Source organism: Megalops cyprinoides, chromosome 3 (assembly GCF_013368585.1).
Source record: "Megalops cyprinoides isolate fMegCyp1 chromosome 3, fMegCyp1.pri, whole genome shotgun sequence".
NCBI lineage: Eukaryota > Metazoa > Chordata > Actinopteri > Elopiformes > Megalopidae > Megalops > Megalops cyprinoides.
In genome coordinates this window covers 22961354-22985771 of record NC_050585.1, presented here as the reverse complement: position 1 = coordinate 22985771, position 24418 = coordinate 22961354, and the positions used below count along the sequence as shown (strand labels likewise).

General features: G+C 44.1%; 1 protein-coding gene across 2 annotated transcripts in view; it reads left to right on the top strand.

The window, feature by feature from the left end:
- kcnip1b (Kv channel interacting protein 1 b) overlaps positions 1–24418 on the top strand; it is a 44300-nt gene that overhangs the window by 6542 nt on the left and 13340 nt on the right. The window contains exon 1 of one of the 2 annotated variants that reach the window (XM_036525281.1): positions 16187–16502. The exons of the other annotated variant lie outside the window; for it this stretch is intronic. Coding sequence (XP_036381174.1) covers positions 16445–16502 — 58 coding nt within the window. The 5' untranslated portion in view covers positions 16187–16444. Of the gene's footprint in view, positions 1–16186; positions 16503–24418 lie in introns of those variants that run through there. 2 annotated transcript variants of the gene reach the window in all.

The window sequence follows — 24418 nt, the reverse complement described above, 5'->3', positions numbered from 1 at the left end:
GACAGGGCTGGAGTCAGTGTGAGTGCTGGAGTTAGTATGAGAGTTGGAGCTAGAGGTAGATCTGTCTGTTGGATATGTCAATGCTAAAGCCAGATTCACTGTTGAAACTATATGTAGGGTTTTTTTTTTCTATTCTAGTCCTCTCCTTTGTTGTTTGTGTCATTCATACCCTCTCTCCTCCTTTCTTTCTTTTCTTTTTCATCTCTTCTTCTCTCCCTGTCCTCTTCCTTCCTCTCACCTTTCTCAGAGTGGCAGACTTCTGGCCGACCGTGATCTGATTTCTCACGGTTGTGCTGACCTTTCTGTGCCTCGCCAGCTGGTTTAATGGAGCGGGAAACCCAGAAAGCTTTTGTTTCCTGAATGAACGCAGTCTCGCCTGTGGAGAGCGGTGTTGTGTGTAAATGAGCACCGTGTGTGTGTGTGTGTGTTTGCGTGTTCATGTGTGTGTGAACTACATTGCTTTTAAACAATGACAACTGAACTGCTAAAATTAGCTATTGCATGTTGCTTTTTTATGGGTTTACATTGATTTTCCAGTGCTAGAACATGCAATGTAGTGCTTGCCTGGGTGAACACACGACTGTGCTTAGATCTGCAGCTACACTGAAACAGGCTTCGAAACTGGGGCCGAATGAGACATTAAGACTGCTTCTGTAGCTGATCCACAGACTGATTGAGTTTCTAAGGATGTGTCTTCAGGTGTGTCTAAGAGAAACCACACACAAAGTAATCCACAGTTATCCTTTAAGGTAAAGACAAGCTCTGAGCTGTCTGCCATGTTTTTAGATTTACCCAGCTCGTGTCCCATAGGGAAGGACAGTGAAAAACTGTGGAAACGTTCCACCCCCTGAAAATCACTGTGCTCCAGCCCATAGACTATTGCGAGATCAACACTTTAAAGTAAAGAACACCATGAAACTTGGCAGGACATTCCTTTTAGAATATATTAAGTAACAAGCTATAAATTGTGATGGAAAAAAAATCACACAATTTTGTCAAAGGTACAAGACTTCTGTGTTCCGTCTTCTCAAAAGGACCACAGCTCCTGCCAAAACATGGAGATTCCAGCACTAATGGCCGTTGTTCCCTCTGCCTACAGTTAGCTAGCTATAAACTTCTTATCTAAGTACCTACAAACTATATATAATTATATGTCAAATATACACAGTCTGAAAAGTCACATTATGCAATGATTTTGACTTTTTATCTTACACGTGTTGCAATATGCTCTACATAACTGTTACTGGCGACCTGATGGCCTGTGCTGTTCCAAAGCACATTGACAGGACATCACTCATTCAGCGTGAACTTAGGTGAAAGTAACTGTAGTTCTCTTGCTTCAGACATCATAAAAAAAACCTTTTACTAAACAGAAATTTGACTTGAATTTGTCACACACACCTGTTAATGATGCAAGGTAACTCACAGAAACTGAAAATGGAAGTGCTGCCAGGGTTCATGGAATGTAATTTTTAAAATAAGAAATAAAATTTCTTATGGAGAAATGAAGCCATAGTCCTCCAGGGTGGAACATTGCTGTCAGATGGCAACAGCACAATTCCCCCCTTCCCATGGTCAGTGTAGTGCTGTGTCATGTGACCAAAGGCACCTGGACATGGTGTTATGGCCTCTGAGTTGCGGTGAGCAAATGCCATGCGGTTCACATTTATTGATCCACTAACAGCTCCCCTGTTCCTCTGAGTGTGAGAAGAACAGCGCTTAACATCGGAGAACTGGAATACAATCGATACTGTCCCTCCCAGGGAGTCGAGTGCAAGCTGAGGAGACACTGTGAGACTGTGTCAGGTTCACACCGGAGCGTGTTGTCTGCCACATCAGTGCGCTGAGCAAAGCTGGTCCGCATCCCTGCCTGGATAAAATCACCACTCAGGGTGATATTCCACACAGGCAGGCTTTACTTTAAGCATCCACTCAGGGTCCTGTTACACACAGTGTCTAACCTGAGGTGCAGGGAACCACCTGCACCCAGTGTCCTGCCAGATCCACATCTTTGAGAGATCCGTTCAGAACCTCATCCCACAATATGCCACAGAAAAGGAGTGTAAAGGTGGGTGGGCCCCTGGCGATTGCAATTGACACTTTAAAGTTTGCTCTAGTCTCCTCTTGGCACCCAATTAAATCGAAGGATTCAGTTATTGGGCATGGCTTTTGCATGGTCATTTCGTTCTGAAGTGATTAAGTACTGTACCTTATGGGATACCTTCCTTTAAGAGGATGCCCCTTTAAGAAGGACATGTTTACAGGTTGCGGAGGTTGCTGTGAATCATGCAGTGCACTCCGTCACTTTGTTTTTAAATGAAACTGCTGAATTTTTTCAGGAGTAAATGAGACATTTATGTGTTGTGCTCAACTACCTTATCAATACCCAGTGACTGACAGGTCATGACCTAATTTTGGGTATGGACCCTGACCTCTCATGGCGACTGCTTATAATGAAGTGAAGCTGGCACAGCCTGGGGTTTTTGCTGAAATAAACACATACACACTCATGAAAACACACATACATGTGCACTCACTGATGCGCACATATACATATACACACACGTACACTAATGGTGAGTCAGCTCATACCCCACAGGCACAAATGCTCTACAATATGACTTGATTCCTAATTCCAATGCTGAGGGAAACAATGGAAGAGCACAGTTGAGGCACAGTGGAGCCCCCCCCCCCCCGTTCTGTCCTCCTTTCCCCCTATCCAACCCAAACCCCCTCTCCCCATCTCAAGATCCTTTTCTTAGCGTGTGTGTGTGTGTGTGTGTGTGTTTGTGTGTGTTTGTGTGTGTTTATGTGTGTGTTTATTGCCTTCCTTTCCTTCCTTTCTTCTGTGCTTTCCCTCTTTTTTTTTAAATAACGTCAGTATGTAGACTACATGTTTTCATCCAATAAAGCATGTTCCTAAGCATCTACGGTGCTAGGTGCATGAATGAAATATCTACAATAGCTGAAATTATTGTTTTCATGTTACTGAAACTGCAGTTTGTTTTTGTCATGGCAAGGAATAACATGACTAAAGCAGGGTTTGTATTACAGCCAACGTTTGAGTTTTTGCTAACAGGCTAATATGTGGCTCCACTCATCTTGCCACTGCCATATGAAAGCAGTTCCATGGAATGAAGCAGTGACTGATAATTTAAGAGTGGCACGTCCTGAAGTCTGTGCCAGTCTGAGCACTGAGGGACTGATTTTGTGTTGTTGTGGGTAAAATGAATCATCTCACATTCAGGAGATACAGACATTATTTGGTGTGATGTGTAATGGTTAGGGAAACTCTGATCAGAAGCTTGCAAGTTTGAATCCAATTGTAGGTGCTTAATCTGAACTGCTTCAGGAAACAACCTTTCCTGTTTTCATATGAAAAGAAAAGGAGCACAACAAAAATACTTCTTGGTCATCTCCTCTTTAGTGATTCAGAGGAGAATTCCATTCAGAGAATTCAGAGAATTCTGGAATTCTGAATGGAATTCAGAGAACTCAAGGAAAACTTGATTTGATCACTATGTGATTCTTTGCATAAGAAAACCATTTTACTCTGCAAAGGTGTATATCTGGTAATCCATTTTATACTTTACACCAGTAGTAGGTGCTCGTATTGTAATGACCACTTTGGTAACAGGTGAACATAATATCACAAATTACAGTAAATTGCCTTTTTATTATTGTAACTACACAGAACATGAGCAACTATACAGATGTAGCGTATAAAAGCAAGTATTCCTGCCACTTAAAAAATAGTTTATCCTCTGTCAATACTTGAGCTGAAACTGTTTCAGTGTCCAAAAGGAACAGTGAACAGCAGCGATGGACTGATGCCAAACATCCATCACACAGAGAGCAGCACAGACACCGAGTGACACGGAATATTCCATCGTGCAAACAGAACAGCAGAGAGAGATCAGAGCCAAGTGTTCCGCCATGCAGAAAACAACAACACATAAAAGCACCCTGGAGACGCCCACTAACACACGCACAAACCCACAATCACTGATGCACACACACACACACACACACACACAAACCCACAATCTGTGCTGTACACACACACACACAAGCACACACATACACATACACACACACACAAACCCACAATCACTTATGTACACACACACACATACACACACACACACATATACACATGCACTAATGCACGCACAAACCCACACCCACTGACACACACACTAATTCATCCACACACACATACACACATATACACAGGGTTGGAAATCGACACCTGCCAGCCCACTATTTTCTCAAACAGGTTAAAGCTGCCACTAGCCAACTGTGTTAGTCTGGTAAAATGCAACATACCCCTTGCAGTCCTCTGCCTGTTTTTTTTTTTTTTTTAAATTTTATTTAGTTATTTATTTATTTTTAGCTTAGGAAAAGTCAATGGCAGGGCCCCTCTGGTACTTTCCAGCTGTGCGATCTAGTGTGAAGTCTCCATAGTCTCTTTTTGTCTGATTACTAGTTATGTGTAACAGTGTGATGCAAATTCTTCTGCCGTGGGAAGATTCGATTTTTAATCCCAGAGGTAGTTAGCTAACCTTTACTGTGTCTGTCACATCACATATATTCACAGCTGGTGTTACTATCAATTTTCAAATGTGGAGACTTTCTGGACATCAGGACCCCTAGGTAGCATAAACCTGATGAGGAGAAGCATGACAATGACTGCCAGCAAAGACAACAGCATAGGTTTCCAGTGAAGTGTACTTAGTGTGTGAGAAGAAGTATTCAGATAACATCTGCCTGGCTAGCCGACTGGCTAGTAGTAGTAACAAGCACTACAGTGTTTTAGCTGTCTGCTTTTGCTATAACATTATCTTGCTGGCTAGCTATGTAGCTAGTTAGACTCTTAGCAAATAATACCTGACACTGCTAATGTTACCATACAGGTGTGTTCATCATATTTTCCACTTAAAATATAGCCTGATTTGCTCTGTGATGTTGCCTCTGATGAACTAATTTTTTGAAGTTATTTTTACAGTTTGTTAATTAAGGAAAGCTTAATTAACGATCGCTGATTTGGTAATCTAACTACTATATAAAGAGAGGTTAATGTTAATTATCATTGAGTTCAAATCAAAATTGATCGCGACTAACATAATGTTTTTAGATTGGAGGAACAGAAAGTCATGTCACTGTGGAACACATGAATGGAAAGCTTTGCCCATTGCAGAAGATAAATATTAGTGGTAATATGCCAATCACATGGAGAGTTGGTCCACAGTAATACCCTGACTTGCTCATACATCTGTGCTATTCTTGCAATTACTGTTTAATGGCAAATTGTCAGATGAGGAAGTTAAAATAGAAGTCCTCATGTTGAATTAAATTTATCATGACCTGGTCTGTTATATGAATTTAAGATAAATTGAAATAATTAAATTAAATTTTGCACAACAGCTCTGTACAATTCTAATATGTATTGGAAAATGCAATAAATTATTTCAGCTGGGCAAAAATCTGACTGGCAGGTGAATTTTTTTCCAGTAAAGCACACGCATGAACAAATTCACATACATATTCACATACATATACATTTATACATGTGTGTACATACACACACACGTGCATAAATATGTTTATAAATATACACACACACACACACATATACACACAAATGCACACATGCATACACATATATACACCCAAACTAATGCGCACACACACGCTAGTGCCCAATGCAAGGTGCTCAGTGCCCAATGAAAGGTGCTCAGTGCCCAATGAAAGGTGCTCAGTGCCCAATGCAAGGTGCTCAGTGCCCAATGCAAGGTGCTCAGTGCCCAATGCAAGGTGCTCAGTGCCCAGTGCAAGGTGCTCAGTGCCCAATGCAAGGTGCTCAGTGCCCAATGAAAGGTGCTCAGTGCCCAATGCAAGGTGCTCAGTGCCCAATGCAAGGTGCTCACGCTAATTGACACACACTCCAGCGCGCTGCAGTGGAAACACCTGAGCTGGGCTCCTCCAGGGACCCCCTCCCCCCTTCACAAAGACTGATTCAGACTCAGTTCTGAGCGCATGGGCCCAGCTCTTTGTGAATGAGGTGCATGACTGACCTCTGCTCCTGGACCTGCAAATGTTGAGCTGGCATTCTCAACATTATGATGTTTGAATTTTGCCTTGTCAGGTTACGGCATCCCTCCTCCACCCATTTCTTCGTTTCTTTTCCCTGTTTATGGTGTCTAAATGGGGGTCAGAATCCTCGGTCGTTGGCCAGGTGCTATTCCCTGCCTCCATGACTCCATGCCAAATAAAAATATTGCTATAACCACATCAAACACAACCATCAAGGTTTGATTGTATGGAAGTCCATACGCACTGAATCAACATAAGTGTCTCTGTTTCTGGACCCTGTATGTCACTCTAGCACTGTATGCTATAATAATGCTATAAAACTGTGTTCACAGACTGGTATAAATGGGACAGAGATCGAAAAAACCAGGGAGTCAGATCTGGGGTTGAGGCCGGGTTTTCTGTATAAAAGGGCCTCATGGTTCATGTGGCTTTGTTGCTATTTGATCTTAAATGTTCTCAGTGAGGTTTAAGTTGAAGGATTCAACAATTCTGATGACCAATTCCAACCCCACCTTCATACTGTTAACAAATTGACCAGTGATGCTATCCTGTTGTCCTTCATCTTTGGAATTTTCTGCTAGCAAAAATCTGAGGCTTGAGTTTAGTTCGGCCCAAATGCATTGTTCGTAGGCATAGACTTCCTTTTAGGGTGAGTGGTTATTTTTGACTGGCTGTGCAGAATAGCAGCAGGTATGCGTCATCCTCCACGTTGCTGTTGTAGACTACCACCTTGAGCTAGAAGCACCATTGTTTGGATGGCAGAAAAGTTCACTTCAGCAAGAATTTCATTCCATTCACTGTTAAGCTCCTGAATAAATCATTGGCCCAGAGGAAACAGCCAGGAGAGCACAATTTCCCAGATAGCAGTGACTGCGCTGCTCAGCATGCATATACTACATGGATAATGTGCCTGAATGTTAGGAAAATGTCAGCTGCATGCATTTGCCGCTATCGTCATCTTTTTCTGTAAGTTAGCTGTGTGCTGCATTGAGACATTGCCACACAGTAGTGAGGTCATCAGTAAGGGATTGGATTATAATAACTTTAACCGCATGAAACATCTTAGAAAAATTCTTGCAAGGCAAATTGATCAAGAAAAAAGCAGTGTCATGTTTTATTCGTTGTTTTCTTAAAGTCCCATCTGATGTGCAGCATATGTTTAAACTGTCCTATGTGGTTAAGCAGTGACCGGGAGAGCAGTGTCCCAATAGGAGCAACACTGAAGAAAACAGTGACAGAAACTTAGAACAAGGGTGAAGAAGTGAGCTCAGAAGAGGAGTTGACCAGTTTGAGGGACAGGCCTGACAGAAAAATTGTTTGATGTGTATTTGGCTAGTCTCTGAAAAACTAATAAAGATAGATGAATGAAAGAGAACCAATTCATATGTTCATTTCTGTAAAGTTTGTAGGTATATTTTCTCATTACACTCAAGAACAAACTTGACAAGGCCTTTGTTGTTTGTTTTTTGAGGACAGTGATTAGCTGTGTGGAAGTGGTCTATTTAGATGTATATGGTGTCTGAGGTCTGTTTGGGTACTGTGTTGACAAAGCAAAAAAACTCTGCAAACTCTTGGTGCTTATGACACTGCTGAAATTCAAGAGTCGTGTGAGCTTACCTTTTTATACTTGTTGGAGTATTCTAATCATGAGTGCTAAGGACCTCACAGCTGCAGCGGAGTACGTTGAAGAAGAACAAAGACATGTCTGTATCAGTTCCTGGGCGATTGGTAGCGTTAAGACAAACAGTTTATGTTGCTCATGTGTCTGTGTCCAGCTTACTTAATTCATTGTACGTAGGATGTGATGAGAGGATGGTTATCAGGATAATACTGCATTGCATACAGAGGTTAATAATATCAAATGCCATTTAGATTTAATAAATGATCAAATGGATACATTTGAGCAATTCTATCAAGCAGCTTGAGCAGGGTGTGGTGGAGCATTTGCAAGGGAGAGACAAAATGTGGAATAATGAAGTTTGTTGCATAAAATGCCAGTTCCTTTCCAGCTTCCCTGCCACTCCACAAGCACCCAATAGCACACCAAAAATGTGAGGGCTCATTTAGGAGGCCATTGTAGTGGGGACCAAGGTCTCTAATGTAAACCGACTGTTTGCGTTGATTTCCCTAATCTTGATGGATCTAGAGGCACAGCAGACGTACTGTGCTTTGTAGAGCAATGTGGAAACTTTCTCTCACTAAGGCCTACGTCAGATGCTGAGCTGAAGGGAGTGCTCAGTACAGTGTTAATAGGCTCAGCAAGGAGTTGGTGGACCACAGAGAAGACAAGAATATACAGTTAGGCTGCATTTTAGCAAGCTGTCCTCTCTGCCTTCCAACCCACTTATTAACAGTCAGAAATTGAAGGAACACTTAGGAACATGGTGCAGTCTCCTGAACAATGTCATAGAGCCACTCACATTCTGGAATAGTAAAAACAAAAGTCTCCAAACCACACCCTCTCAGGGTCCAAGGTCCATACTGAGATCAGTGTTACAAAATGTGGATGACTCATAAAGATTATTAATTCAATCCGGGAGTGGTCTGACACTCCAAGATTGATTTTCTCTTGTGAAAGATACTAGATATCTAAACTAAACTGAGCATGTTCAGGCTAAGTTAATAGTCTGGGTCACCTGCAGAAATAAAATTTAGAGTGTTGTGTCTATAGACCTGGAAAAGGCCTTTGAGAGCCTCAGAGTGGAGTATGCTTTGTAGAAGACGATAATATCTAACCAGTTGCATGGATGTTTTTGGCATCTGTAAGTGTGTGTGAGGTGGATGAGGAAGGAGCTCAAAGGTTAAATCTGAAAATGTGAACCCTTAAATAACCTATATTGGAAAATTTTATTTATTTTTTAATTTTGTTTGTATGTTTGTTTGTTTAACCTGCCCACTCTTTGTTTTCCTTTGTGTTTTTTTGTTAATTTAAAGAAAAAATTCTCAATTGATAAAATAAAATTGACCTAAAAGTCAGTCTCTCAAGCATTCAAAGCCTCCCTCCCTCTCTTATCTCTCTCCCTCGCTCTCTCATCTCTCTCCCTCTCTCTCTCATCTCTCTCCCTCGCTCTCTCATCTCTCTCCCTTGCTCTCTTATCTCTCTCCCTCCCTCTCTCATCTCTCTCCCTCGCTCTCTCATCTCTCTCCCTCACTCTCTCATCTCTCTCCCTCCCTCTCTCATCTCTCTCCCTCGCTCTCTCATCTCTCTCCCTACCTCTCTCATCTCTCCCTCGCTCTCTCATCTCTCTCCCTCACTCTCTCATCTCTCTCCCTCCCTCTCTCATCTCTCTCCTTCGCTCTCTCATCTCTCTCCCTCGCTCTCTCATCTCTCTCCCTCCCTCTCTCATCTCTCTCCCTCCCTCTCTCATCTCTCTCCCTCCCTCTCTCACCTCTCTCCCTCCCTCTCTCACCTCTCTCCCTCACCCTCTCTTTCAGTGTACTGGCAGGAGATAGAAGCTGGCACTCTGTGTCGCCACTTTTAATTTTTAAATCACTCTGACATTACATAATCTCTCTCCCCCTCTTCCTCTTCCTCTCCCTCGCCCTCTCTTTCTTTTTATTCCTCACTTCTTCCTCCCTTCACCCTGTGCTTTTGATAGAACTGACTGTCATTGTGTATATGTTTGTGTATGTGTGAGAGGTTCAAGTATTTTTGAGTAATATATTGAATAATAAATATATTACCATTCTTTGATGGGTCCTGTAATCGGTCCAGTAGAAATTGTACCCTGTCTGAGAAATCTCAGTTTAAATAATATTGTATTGCAAATCCCCTCTGAACTAAAACACAAAAACTATTTTACAACAACATTATGTTACAACAGAAGTAAGAAAAGAAAATCCTGGCACACAATGTTGGGCACTTGAAAGCACACTCTAGGAAACTACTTGATTATGGTGACTGATAAAAATGGAGGAAGACCCAGAAGTACAGATTCAATGAGCACAGCCAGTATGCAGGAGCAGACAGTCCACAGTCTCCCAGAGAGGACAGGCTGTGCTCACACTGCAGTCTGCAAGGGGCCAAAGCACACCCGCTTTCCATCCCAAAATTTGACGAAAGAATGATAAATTGACTTCCTCCCTATAACATAACTTTACCCACGAGTCCTTACAGCCTGAGGGACAGCCAGCAATACATACACACTTCAAGCACCTTAGGTCTCCAAGACGACACTATCTTTGCATCTGAATTATCCTATTAAACTTTTATTTCATTTTATTGTGTTTATAATGTCTCTTACTATAGTACATTAATTGCAGATTTTATTATACTGTGTAACAGTAGTATTATTGCTGCAGTTTATTGAAAACACTGGCAACACTGATACATGTTTGTCCTGCCAATAAAATTAAAGGATTTGGAGCTGAGAGGTGAATGAGTGGGTGAGTGTGTGGGAGAGGGAAGAGTGAGATGTACTATATTTATGGTTCACATTGTAGAAGGGTAGATCCCTCTGTTGAAAAAGCTATTTATTTCAGTCTGAAGTGTTATAATGTCAGGGAGTGAAAAAGCTTTGAATGTGAAGCGTGTTGGCAGGAGAGTGGGCGCATATTTCAAGTCGCTGTGGAGAGACAAAGTTTTGAAAAGCGTGTGAAAGCCTGCCACCTCCTGGTCAGAATTTGGAAAGGCAGACTTTTGTTTCTCTTTGAGTGGCGTTTCTTTGCTGGTCATCCGGCAAAGTTCTGGTGGGCTGCAGTGTCTGCAGGCTGCATTTCAGCTAGGCCATGTCTTCATTAGACCGTTTTACTGTCCCTCCTCAGTACCTAGCTTTAAGTTCTGTATTAGTTTATGCTCTCATCCAGGGCAACATAAGTACCACATTTAATCTGTCTAGATGAGGCATATTGAATACAAAATCATCCCAAAATTCTTCATTTCATGAGGTCCTCCTACCTCGCTTTGTTTTGTTGTCATGTATCTGGTGTCACTTGTAGCTGATCGAGCAAGGTGTGAGAGAGAACACAAGTGGCTTCTGCTGGCAAAATCAATAATGAAAAAATACAGTGGAATGCATCTTTCTTTTGACAACACCAGCACAAACACAATACAAACTTTTTTCTATAACAAAAGAATTTCCCGCAATTAACTGTCAATAGACGTGAGTGTGCAGAGCATCCCGGTGAACACTTCATCAAAGTTTAAACAGACATGAGCACACACAGTGCTCCCGGGCGTGTGGTGTGTGTCACTGCAGTGCAGCTAAAGGTCTCAGATGAGCGCTATCTGCCAGGGGCTCAGGCTGCCCATAGCACACTTGGGCTTTCATGATATTGCACACAGAGAGGAGTTAGGCCTGGTAAGCCGATGAGGATCAGTGTCATTATTGGGCAAGCTGATCCAGAATCAGCTGATTTACACAGCAGTCAATGGCCACACAGATACTATAGACAGCAAATGATCGTGATTGAATGCTTTGGTAGCTTGTGTCCAAACCACAGTATCTGGGCCAATCAGCCAGAAATCAAGAGGTTACTGAGGAAAAACATATTTGTAGCATTATAAAATCATCTACATTTAAAATACATTTCATTTTACAGGGAGGGACAGAGGCAGAATACCTTGATTTTAGGAGACCTGGAAGAGTCTGTCCAAATATGATTTTTTGTTTTGTGGCATGCTTTTTATGACCACTAGAGAGCAGCGTTGTCACAATGTTCTCTTCTGCAGCGCTCATTCTGCTGTTATTTCAGAGCACTGAGACACTGCCATACTACTGCATGCACACACACCTGGCTAGAGATTTTAGAGCTAATTTTTTTCAGTCAGGTTTTCTGGTTAGCGTGTTGTGCTTCACACACAGACTGTAACTGTGTGTCTATCACATGATTTTCTCAGTAGTCATGCTCATCCACAGTTATCCTTGGGATGCAGCTTTCCATCTGTACAATTGGATATTTACTAATGAATTACACTTTCTCAAGAGGAAAACTGCCATGCACTTCTGGGGAAATCAAACCCCCAACCTATTGGTTATACGTCCATTAGCTCTACAAAGTAACCATAGCCCAGAGATAGAAATGGATGGAGCTGCCATTTGATCTGCTATTTCAACCAATCAAATACTTTGACTTCCACAATTGTCAATGTATGACTGACTGGACATGATGGCTCCAACCATTTCGGGATTAATAAAGCTTCTAGATGGAGGGTGCGGCCACAGAACTAGGAATACCCTACTCTGCCCCATGGAGGGCTCCATACTGGAACTGGCCTGGGATCAGCGATAGAACACTTCCCTTTCCTTGTCTGAAATCCCCCTGTGGAGTTGACTTGAGTGAGAGATACAGTCATGCTCCAGGCCCCCTGGTGGTGAGATTAATGAGTGCGGATTAAATATTAAGCAGACTGCGATTCCTCTTCTGAATCTCTGAGAGATCAGCAGAGAGAGCCCGGAGAACACATCATCTGTCTCACACATGACAGCGGCCGCATTTAGTGAAGGGATTTCCTTATCTCTCACAGGCCTCTTTTCAGAACAACAAAAAAATGAACAATAATTAATGCACTCTCAGAAACAAGGAGTGTCATTCACTTGCAGGCTCTGAAACACTAGACTGAAGAGTGGATTTTCTAAATTTACTTTAATTCATTTGGCAGACACTCTTATCCAGAGTGACTTACACACAGTCCATTCAGTGGGGTTCACCAATTTGCTGCACAGACTCTGAATCATTACTGCTGCCACAGTGAGAGAAAGTATTCCCATAGGACACACAGCTTTAAACTGTTACCACAAGTTTGCATCCACAGTTTGGTATCACCACATTCACCAGTGTGCTGATGCTGCTGTAGTGCCAACAGGCTTTTATCTTCCATGCTGAAATCACCATCCGTTTTACAACTACTCTCGTAGAGTGGAGTTTGTCTGTAAAGAGCAGCGAGGGGAGGGCTGCTCATCCAATCAGAGGGCCCCGTGAGCCGGGGAATACATCCAGGAGAGCGCGGTGGCTCCGAGAGCAGACTGCTGTGACCCACAGAGGCTGCTGCAGGGGTGGTGTGTGGCCCTGTGACACTGGAAGCAGTGAACAGTGCTGTGCATTAAAATCCACAGCAAAGGAGTGGAAGGAGCTGTGAAAAGGCTAACACTGTGCACATATACACCTACTGAAGATGCAGGTGTTTTAATGGTTGTTTTTTTCCTGAGGAACACTGCATTGCAGGAAAGGAATAAAAAAAAGCAGTCCAGTCAGGTCTACACACTGCAGTGCTTGTGTGTGTGTGTGTGTGTGCCTGCGTGCATGCATGCGTGTGTGTGTGTGTGTGTGTGTGTGTGTGTGTGTGTGTGTGCATGTGTGTGTGCATGTGTGCGTACATACCTGCATGCGTTTGTGTGTGTGTGTGTGTGCGTGTGTGTGTGTGTGTGTGTGTGTGTGCGCGCATGTATGCATGTGTGTGTGTATGTGTGTGTGTGTGTACTTGGTGATAAATGAGGGTCAGATCTATGACAGACTGCCACTTTCCCCGTGATAATTAGTGTTTAACTCCTCGTTAAAATGTCTCGTTAATCCTGAAGGAAATGAAAGAGAGTCTCTTCCTCTCTCCCTGTCTCTCTCTCTCTCTCTCTCGCTCTTGATCTCTCTCTCACTCCCTCTTCAATATTAGTGGATTATCAGAGTTATTTCTTTCTCCCATTGTAACCTTATGATGGGACCTTCTTGTCTTCCTTTCAACTGGTTAGTTAAATATATTCCTTAGAGACAGATTCTGGTTCCTGTGATTGATGTCACAGGGTTTTAACTACTCCTATTGACCACAATGTATTAGACTCATTCTCTTGAAACACCCCTCCTGCTCTGACTTTGCTGTGACTCAGTAATAGCTGTCCAGTAACTCCTCAATAATTCCACTATGACTCTGCAGTGATTCTACTGTGACTCTGCAGTCGGTGAAAGGCTTTGTAGTTCTCGCTGCAGTGGCTCTCCGCTGAGCACCGGGGGGGGGGGGGGGGGGGGGAGTAGGTGAGGAGAGGAGAGAGGCGGATAGAGGATGGAGGAGGAGAGGGGGGGAGAGATAAGGAGAGAGGAAGAAATAGAGGGAAGGGAGAAGGAGAGTGTTAGTTGGGGTTGGGATTGGGGGGTTGGGGGGTGGTTGTGATGCTTGTTACAGAGATGCGCACTGACAGCCAGCTGAGCACAGAGAGAGAGAGAGAGAGAGAGAGAGAGAGAGAGAGCACTCTCATCACCTGGCTCTGACCTGCAGTGCTCCTTCCTGTCTCCACAGTTTGCACTCATCTCCCGCTGCCCCCCACCGTAGCCCAGCCCTGACTCTCAGCTCTGTTGGAAAGGGACATGGGGCACCATGAAGGAGCAAGAGCTGCCCTGCTTATGCGCAAACATGTGAAGTGTGGTGCTGCCCAGATCTGCTAGCTTTTATGTATATGGCTGCATTAATCTAACCATCTGTTCTGTTTGTTCTGTTGTGGTGTGTGGTTCAGTTCTGTTGCTCTGTTGGCTGGTTTAGTCATATTGCTTTGGACTGGATCACGCCACTCTGGTGGTGTTCCGGTGAGTCTACACTGTGTGTCTTGGTCCCGCTCTGCGTTCCAGCGGATTAAAATATATATATATAAGGAACAGATATGAAAAGAAAGAGATTAAGCACTGAAGGTATCTGATCAGGAGCAACATGCCAACAGCCAGCCGTGGGCCCGGAAGATTAGTGGCAAAGAGGGGCCAGGTGCACGCTAGGGTAGTTTTGGCACACTGAACACCTGTACCTAGTAATCGCCCTGCCTGTTCCGGGTGGACGGAGGTGCACAGTTTGGCAGGAATGGTCTCTACTCTGGCCAGCTGGCAGCTCTGAGGTGAAGGCGGGGGAAATGGTGGGAACTTTGGTACCATAATGGAAATAAGTGTGTCTTTCCTATGCCTGTAAAACAAGGACATGCAAGCTTTTGTAAAACAATGATATGTAAGATTTCACACACCCAGGTGAAACCAGAACATGCGAGATTTCTAGTACTGAGCAGAACAGTAATTATTCTAAATGCTGACAAGCAGTGCGTAGGCCTTATTCCTTTTAAAACCAGGATATAATAGCACAACCCTGAAAAGCCAGGGATGGAGAGGGGGTGGTGAGATGGCAGACGGAAAGAGAAGAGAAAAGGAGCAATTGGGAAAAAAAAATGAGACACTTTTCTATGGTTTTCTTACTTAAGGCAGAGAGCTGTGTGTCTCTCTCCCCCTGTCTCTGTCACTCTGTCATCACACATTGATCACCTGCTCCCAGAGAGCTCGGTGCAGTCAGCAGCCGCATCAGGGCTCATTATGGGCCGGACCAACAGGGCAGCTTTTTCCACTCCCAGCGCATCAGCAGTGTGTGCCGCACAGTGATGAGGTCTGGGGTCAGTGACACATGACAGACTCCTGCAAGAGCATGAGCAGCGCTGCCCGTCAAACACCCCACCACAGCCTGACAGGGTTCGAGTGCAGAGCTGAGAGTGGGATCGGTGCATATTGATGATGCGTGACTGTAACCTGAAGGTTATGGTCTTTGATGTGGGTGTGTGTGTGTGTGTGTGTGTACGTGTGCGTGTGTTTTTGTCTGTGTGTATTGTGAGTTCTCAGAGCAAAGTGAAACAGGAGTGTAAGAAACAATGACAGAGTGGGAGAGAAATGGAGGGAGAAAGAGAGAGAGATGGAGGGGGAGAACGAGACAGAGATGGGAGGTAGAGGTGGAAGAGGAGAATGGGGGGTAATGAGGCTGTGGAGGGGAAAACAGCGGGACTTGGAGAAGAAGGGAGACAGATGGAGAAAGACTGATGGAGAGAGAGAGTTGAAGATCATTAGAAAAACATAGAGGTTGGAGGTAGAGGCAGCCGTGCGCGAGTTATGATATTAATATTAATAATGAATAATCCATGGGCACAATGCACGGCCATAAACTGAGCAAACCCCAGTCCTCTTTCACTGCAGAGGTCTGCAGAACTGTCTCTATTACTTTACTTCTCTCTCTACCTTTTTTACTTTCTCTGTCTTACCACTTTCCCCCCCTCACCTCCCTGACTCCCCCCTCTTTCCCTTCCTTCTCTCTCTCTCTATCCCTCCCTTTCTCTCTCTCTCTCTCTCTGTATTGCTGTGTGTGCATGTCAGAGAATACAGTCCCTCGCTATTGCAGCTGGCTAAACCGTATTCTGTTTACAACCCACAAGGCAGAGGGAGTGGAAGAAAGAAACAGAGAGAAAGACAGAGAAAAAGGGGGAGAGAGAGAGAGAGGGAGGGAGGAGTACAGCGTGTAGCTTAAATCTCGCTGAGACAAAGAGAGTGCCTTAGTCCTCTCTGGGCAGTGAAACAGGCACTGAATCGCTCACACGCTGGAGAGACAAAGATCACAGAGTCTGAGGAGATGGGCATCGTAATGGGGACTTTCTCCATGCAGACCAAGCAAGTTAGCTATCGCAAAGGTAGGAACCATGTTACTCATGTGTGGATGTGAGTGTGTGTGTGTCTGTGAGTGTGCATGTATGGTATAGCTGTCTGTATGCTTTTATGTTTGTGTATGTTTGTGTATGTTGTGTGCACTGTGTGTGCATGTATATGTATTGTGCGTGTGTGTGTGTGTGTGTGTGTGTGTGTGTGTGTGTGTGTGCGTGTGTGTGTGTGTGTGTGTGTGTGTGTGTGTGTGTGTGTGTGCGTGTGTGTGTGTGTGTGTGTGTGTGTGTGTGTGTGCGTGTGTGTGCGTGTGTGCGTGTGTGCGTGTGTGTGCGTGTGTGTGCGTGTGTGTGCGTGTGTGTGTGCGTGTGTGTGTGCGTGTGTGTGTGTGCGTGTGTGTGTGCGTGTGTGTGTGTGTGTGTGTGTGTGTGTGTGTGTGAATTGATAATGTACACACTGAGCTGGAAGTGCGTTTGGGAGTTGAATGCAGGAAGAAGTGTCTCCAGCCCACAGCACTGTAATCCATTCTAATGTGTCCCCGTAGAGGGATGTTTTGCATGCAATTTAGGAAAAAAATTCAGAACATTCTGGGGGAGTAGGTGAGAGGGTGAGTGTGCCTCTCCTGATGGGGTGAGCATGTAAAAGGGTGAATGTGTGAAATGGTGATCATGTGAGCAGATAAATATGTAAAGTGTGTGTAAGGATGATTTTGTGGTGCGGTGAATGTGTAAAAGGGTGAGTGTATGATAAAGTGAAAGTTTAAGAGGGTGAGTCTGACAGGATGAATGAGTGAGGGGGTGAATGTGTTAGGATGATTATGTGATGGAGTGGCTGTGTAAGAGGGTGAGTCTCAGTGGATGAATGCGTGATGGAGTGAATGTGTAAGAGGATGATGATAAGGTGAAAGTTTAAGAGGGTGAGTCTGACAGGATGAATGAGTGAGGGGGTGAATGTGTTAGGATGATTATGTGATGGAGTGGCTGTGTAAGAGGGTGAGTCTCAGTGGATGAATGCGTGATGGAGTGAATGTGTAAGAGGATGATGATAAGGTGAAAGTTTAAGAGGGTGAGTCTGACAGGATGAATGAGTGAGGGGGTGAATGTGTTAGGATGATTATGTGATGGAGTGGCTGTGTAAGAGGGTGAGTCTCAGTGGATGAATGCGTGATAGAGTGAATGTGTGAGAGGGTGAGTCTCAGAGGATGAATGTGTGATGGAGTGAATTGTGAGAGGGTGAGTCTCAGAGGATGAATGCGTGATGGATTGAATGTGAGAGACATGAGTGTATAAGAGGGTGAGTGGATGGTGTGTCTGTTCTCCTTTTCTGGTTCCATGACTTGTTTACATAACTTTAGCAGAGTGTAAGACATAAGAGTCCAGGCAGTAGCCAGGCTATAGTAGCATAGCTTGGAGTCAAAAACACAGTACAGGGAGGAGAGCTTTAAAACATACACTACAGAGATGGGCTCCTCTTTCGCATTTACAAATAGAGAACCTTTCGAATGTATGCACATGACAACCCATAACGTCAGAGCCCTGTTAGGAAAAACCATGCTGCCAGTCTCACCCTTTGAAATTTTAGGGGTGAGCAGGTATGATGATTTAAGCTCGTTCATTGCTTTGTACATAAGAAAGGAGCAGAATTTCTTTATAGTTTTTAATGAGAAGCTAGTGAAGAGAATCTAGGACAGGTGTTATTTGGTCATTTGTTTTAGTTTTCGGTATTCTGAACCAAGTAATTCTGAACTGAACTCTATTGGTAAGGAAAGTTTGTTTGGGGAGATAATAAAATTGAGTAATGGTGCAACACAGTTCACAGCATCTTCATTTATCATCAGCTGAAGCTGCATGGCCTATGGTCCAGGAAAGAGTCTTGTTGATTATGGGTTTTTCTGATTAAGCTGCTGATCAGTGTCTCAGTGTTCTCTCAGTGTTCTCAGTGCCCCCAGTGTCTCAGTCTTCTCTTAGTGTCTCTGTGCTCTCTCAGTGTCCTAGTTTTTGATTGGTGTTTCATTGCGCTCTCAGTGTCTGAGTGTTGTATCTCAGTGCTGTCTCAGTGGTCCAGCGTCTCTCTTGCGAGGCTATTGATCGGCCAGCGGATTGAGAGTATCCTGCTCTGTGATGGCTGTGTTTCTGTCTCCAGAAGGAGGGAGCCATGGGGAACTTCCTCTGAGCTGTCACTGTGCCACAACCATCTGCTGATGTAGCACACTGCACACCCCCTTTACAAACTATCGCCGTGCTGCTGCTGCTGCTGCTGTGTGTGTGTGTGTGTGTGCGCATGTGTGTGTGTGTGCGTGTGTGTGTGTGTGCGCGCGCGTGTGTGTTTATGCATGAATGAGCATGGAGGTTTACAGAAAAAAAGATTTGTCTGCAGGGTGTTCAGAAGATGCAGGAGGAAATATTTCTCACAGATATATATCTCTCACTGATGTAAGTCTGTCAGCGATTGGATTCATTGCTATGGCTACATCTATGGGGTGAAATACCTTTGCTCAGTATCACTTCGCAGAGAGAGAAATGGTAGAGTTTGCAGTGAAAGGGTGGAGGTGAAACCTTGATGACTGTCTTCTTAGCACAGTGCTCCAGTATCCTCTCCCGGTCCACATTCCTAATCAGACAGTCAGATTGTCCCTTGGATGCAGCCTCCCTCCTGCCAGCTTAGCATATCCATCACACTCTCCTGACAGGCAATGCAGCCCTATGGAATTATCAATGGTTTATTCAAAAATCTGACTCCACACGCGTCTCCACACGCGTGCCCCTTTTACCCCTGCTGTTCCGTGCTCTCACTGAGACCTGGTTATTATCCAATAACACAACTACACTGGCTATCATCTAATAACATGGCTACAGTGGTACCACCTAATAAAGTAGCTACAGTGGTATCACCTAATAACACAGCCACACTGACTGCGCTGTCTGCTATACATTCCCTCTCTCATACACTCCTACCCTTCAGCACTGGCATACTTACCTCACAGCCATGGCAATATACCCCTCTCATCTCTCAGCCCTATACTTCTCCATTTCAGCATTCAAATATCCTGTCACAATCACTAAATCGTTGACATTTTTGCATCGTGGCCCTCCATCACCCACTTGAGCCCTATGGAAGCTTTCATGATGAGTTTGACTCACTCCTCAGCTCTATTTCGGGAGATGATACCCCTGTGATCCTTCTTTGGGATTTCAATATCCATTTATATAACACTCAGTTTGATGGCTTCTTACCGCTAATTCACTCATTCAGTCCTCCCCTACACATAAGGCCGGCAACCGTCTGGTATTAGCCTGTCACATTAGCACCCTCATCACTGGTCATGTTCCGAAGAAACATGCACAGTCTCTCACCCACAAACTACTCTGACAGAGTGATCTCCTCTCTTTCAGTGTGGAGGCATTTTCTTAACTGCCTGGGGATGCTAGAGTGACATTGTTGCCTTCAACGTCATCGACTCTTGACGGTCTATATGCACTCACCTCCGTGACACTATGTGCCAATAGGACTAAATTGTGTTCAGCTGAATGGCGAAGGAGTAAGGCGTGCCCTATGACCTGTTTGAATGTTAGTGTCTTCTCTCCTCTTTTTCTTCTACATTAAAACAAAAAATTCAGTCAGCTTTCAATGACCCGCCTCCATCCCCACATCACCCATAATGATTTTACATCTTCCTTTGAGAAACAGTTGCTTACTCTGAGAAACAATTACAGACATCCAAAGCTTGCTCCAGCAACCAACACATGCACATTGATACTGGTCCCACTACCAACTTTAACAGTACTCTTGGCCTTTCCAATTCTGGCCTCCTGCAGCTTCTAGTGTTTAATAGGCTAAACACATATCCATTGGACCCCATCCTCACCTCTAATACATGCCCCTGTGCCTGCTCTCCTACCATTTACCCCCATGCTAAATTCCTCCCTGACCATTGGTTATGTTTAATAAAGCTCTCGTAAAACCAATTATTAAGAAACCAACTTTAGAACCCTCAACCCCTCAGATAACATGCAAAACATTGGTGCTAATCTAGTGAGCAGCAACACATACTGCACCCCATACCCACGATCTCCCATCATCGCACCCTGCACTCCAGCCAGACCCTCCTCAACACTACTGAAATAGAAGCATAGAAGATAAGAGCCTTGCGGCAGTTCAAGCTTTTGCAGCAGCACCAGCTCAGTGGTAAATGCATTGTGGCAATGTAAACTTGTAGCGATATTAACCTGGCGGCTGGAAGCTGGTGGTAATAGTTTTAAGGTTTTGCACATACTCTGCTTCTGGTAATGTTTCCCACAACAACACTGCATTCAATAACGGCAAAACATTTTGCTATCTACACAACTACATGCCTAACCTTATCAAATATACTTTTTGTGTGTTCCTCTGGATAAAATGCTTCCGCAAAATGCATGAATGTAAATGGGTATTATGAAGCTCTCATATCACCTCTATGAACTGTATAGTGTTTTAATTCCTTTACAATACTTAAACATTAAAATCTACTTATAACAGTTGGCATGAGGTGTCATTACGCATTTTAACTATGATGATACTGGTGACATTATATCATTGATGTCAACAATCATCATGAAACTGTCAAGCCACCGTGCTAAAAAAACTTCTATTGCAACTGTGAAAAGAAGAATGGCTTAATGAGAGTGAAAGGTGTTAACAGCCCAACACATGTAGTGTTTTTACTAAACAGGAATAAAACACAGGGTGATACATTTCTCAGGCAGAGCAGATAGACTGCATATAAAGCTGGGGCTGTTCTCACAGTTTAGCGAGCACATGTACTGGGCACTCTGACCACACAAACAGCACACCCAGAGCATCCCAGAGCTGTTGTCAGGACAGCAGGGGGTCCAAGCCTTCCGAACAGAGGGAGAAGAAAGTGTGCATGATGTGGCTCTGTATATAAAAATGACAGCTTTATTTTGTACAAAGCTGGTGCAATTTGTGGGCTGAACATTGTCTCCGCAGCACTGAGAAACAGTGTCCGTGATGTCCATGCAGACTGACCCACACCTGCCCCTTCACGTCCCCAACTCCCAAGTGGTCCATGTGCAATCGTAACCTGTCTACATACTGCTTATGTAATAACACAGTGATATATACCCCTCACAACAGAAGCAAAAGCTCATCTCACCAGCTCCTCCAGAGAGGGAAACTGGGGATCAAAAGAGAAGCTCACAGCCATCACATGATTGCAAAAGTTTGTGACAGTATCACACCAATGTTGTGAGAACATTATGCACTGACAGCTGTTTGGGATGGAACAGTGAAAAAGATAGCTCAGCTGCTTTCCTCCTCCACTTATTAAATCCTCCTCGTCTCACCGTTATATAAGACTTCCATTTTAAAAGAGATTTGGAGTGGAGTTCATGTGTGTTTTGGCATGCGCGCGTGTGTGTGTCTGTCTGCATGTGTGAGTGTAAGAGTGTGTATGTGTGCAGGGAGAGCGTGTATGTTCTGGGCAGTGTATCTTTACTGTTTCTCTCCGTCACACAGGAGAGCCGGATCATCTGCTTCTGTAATTAAAACCTGCTGAGACACCAGCAGCTACCTGCCCACTGAGACAGTCAGTAATTACAGTGACTGCCAGCATTAGGCCTCTCACTCACACACACACACACACACACGCACACACGCCTACAATCCCTCACATTTACACACACACACACACACACACACACACACACAGACAGCACAGTTCTCTTTGACAGCCTACTGTGGAAATGTTGAGTTTACTCAACAGGAGGTCAAAATGAGTATGGACTAATTGGCTCCTCAGTAACATTAACTGATTTAAATCCAGGATTAGATTCAATTAACCCAGACTAATAGCTGAAACCACAGCACCCAGCCCTTAGATATACTGAGCTAAAGTGTTTAACACTTAAATCTCCAAAATATGCTCCCATCCAGCAATCAAAAAATTACCTAGGAGGAGAAAGAGGAAGATGGTGTTCTGCCTCTGTAGTGCTTATGGCTCTGTGATAGAGGTTTTGTGTTTGTGGTAAAAGTTTCAGCTCTATGATGGAGGTTTTGCTTCTGTAATGAAGGGTCTGTCTCTGCTGGTGGTTCTGTGTCAGTGGCAGAGGTTTTGCATCTGTGGTTTTTGGTCTGTGATGGAGATTTTGGTTCTGTGATGGCGGTTGTGTCTCTGATGGACTTTTTCTCTGTGTAATGGAGGATTATAAGTAGGCCCATGTGTTGGCGTGCTTATCTGGTAATGTTTAGAAATGCCTTGAGCAGTATTTAATGACAGCAGAGAGGGAGAGGGAGAGGAGGGGATGAGACAAAAAAAGAAGGAAGGGAATAAGCATTGAGCGAGGGATGAGGATGAGAGAGAGGGAAGCTTGATGGAAACGCATTCACAATTATTCATGGTTTGATTTCTAATTAAAATTCTAATTTCTCTAAGCTGAGATTTAAGCCTTCTTATTAAGCAGCCATGGCCTTCACCATAGAGCTGGTTTCAGAAGGCTTTCTGAGGTGATGAAACACAGCTTACGCAGTAAACACAGGTGAACTCTGAATGGAAATAAAAGGCTGACTTCTTTCACTATCAAAAACTCACAATTAAAGACCATCAGTCACTCTAAATTATGTTCAGATTCAACAGGCTCTTTTGGCATGGCAAGGTGCAGGAGTGTTTGCAGGGTAAATTGAAAACGAACTCAGTGGCCGGGTTATGAAAGCGCTGTCCCTCTCCCTCGTAGCTCTACACTTTGTGCCTGCTTCATGTTCTCTGCTCCAGAAGCCACAGACAGAGGGACACGGTGCTCCCCTGAGGGGTCTGTGAGGGGCTGAAAGATTCATCTCTGATGCCTAAAGCCAGGGCGTAACCATGGAGACCCTGCTCTCTGCATGTGTTTCCATGCCATGTGGAGTGCATGTTTCTGTGTTGAGCTCTGAAGTGTTGAGTGTGCGTTTGGTCAGCTGATCCTGGATCAGTACAGTGTGTACAATGGGCTGTAGAAGATACTGGAGAGCTGCTGTTCAGAGCATGAAAACTGGACTTTGGTCTTGAATAACCCTCAACAGTCTACCTTTAGTCCCCGGATCTGTGAAGGATATGTGACAATTGGACACATATGTGCCCTTCTTCTTTCTCCCCTCTCTGTGTCTGTTCTTCTTTCCCCCACTTTTTCTCATCTCTGTCTTATATAATGTTTTTGAATTATTTTCTTTTTCCTTTTTATTTCTACCCTGCTCTGTAAAATGTGCTCTTTTCAACAATGGCTAAATAGAGCTTTTAAAAGTGAAAATCTCTGCTACTGAGGGAGGGGAAGGAGGAGATGTTCCTGTAAGAGAGGAGAAGGGGGGGACAGAGAGAGAGAGAGAGAGAGAGAGAGAAAGAGAAAGAGGAGAGATGAAAGTGTGTGAGTGGAGCTGGGGAGAGTGTTTTTCTACTGAGGGAGAGAGGGATGGATCAGTAGGAGAGAGTGTGGAGGAGGGATGAGGCTTTCTGGGCAGAGAGACAAATGTTGCGAGTGTTTGAAGTCTTTCCTGAATTCCTCGGGGTTTGAGTTGGCTGCACTCCCTTCTCAGAGGGAAAGCTCATTATTCACAGGGGCTTGCTTTCCTTTTCGCACCCCGGTCTCTGGGCGGATGCGCTGCTGCTTCCTTGGTGCTACGCAATCCTGGCCCTCGGGCTGCTCTCTCAATCTGCTCCTGATCAATTCGTTTGATTAAGCTCTTCACTGGATTCCCGTCTCGAGTTCCCATCGATTGAGTTATCTGCTGAAAATCCATAGCAAAGCAAACACATGGTCGGAGGTATGTTATGTAATCATAATAATTACTTCATAAAATAGAAGAAGAGATTCTTCAATTTGCTGTAGTCATTATAATAATGATAACAAAAACGTGGGGCCTCCATTGGTTAATCTTACCTGGTTGTTGTGTTCCATTTTTCCAGCTGTGTAGAAATTGATTG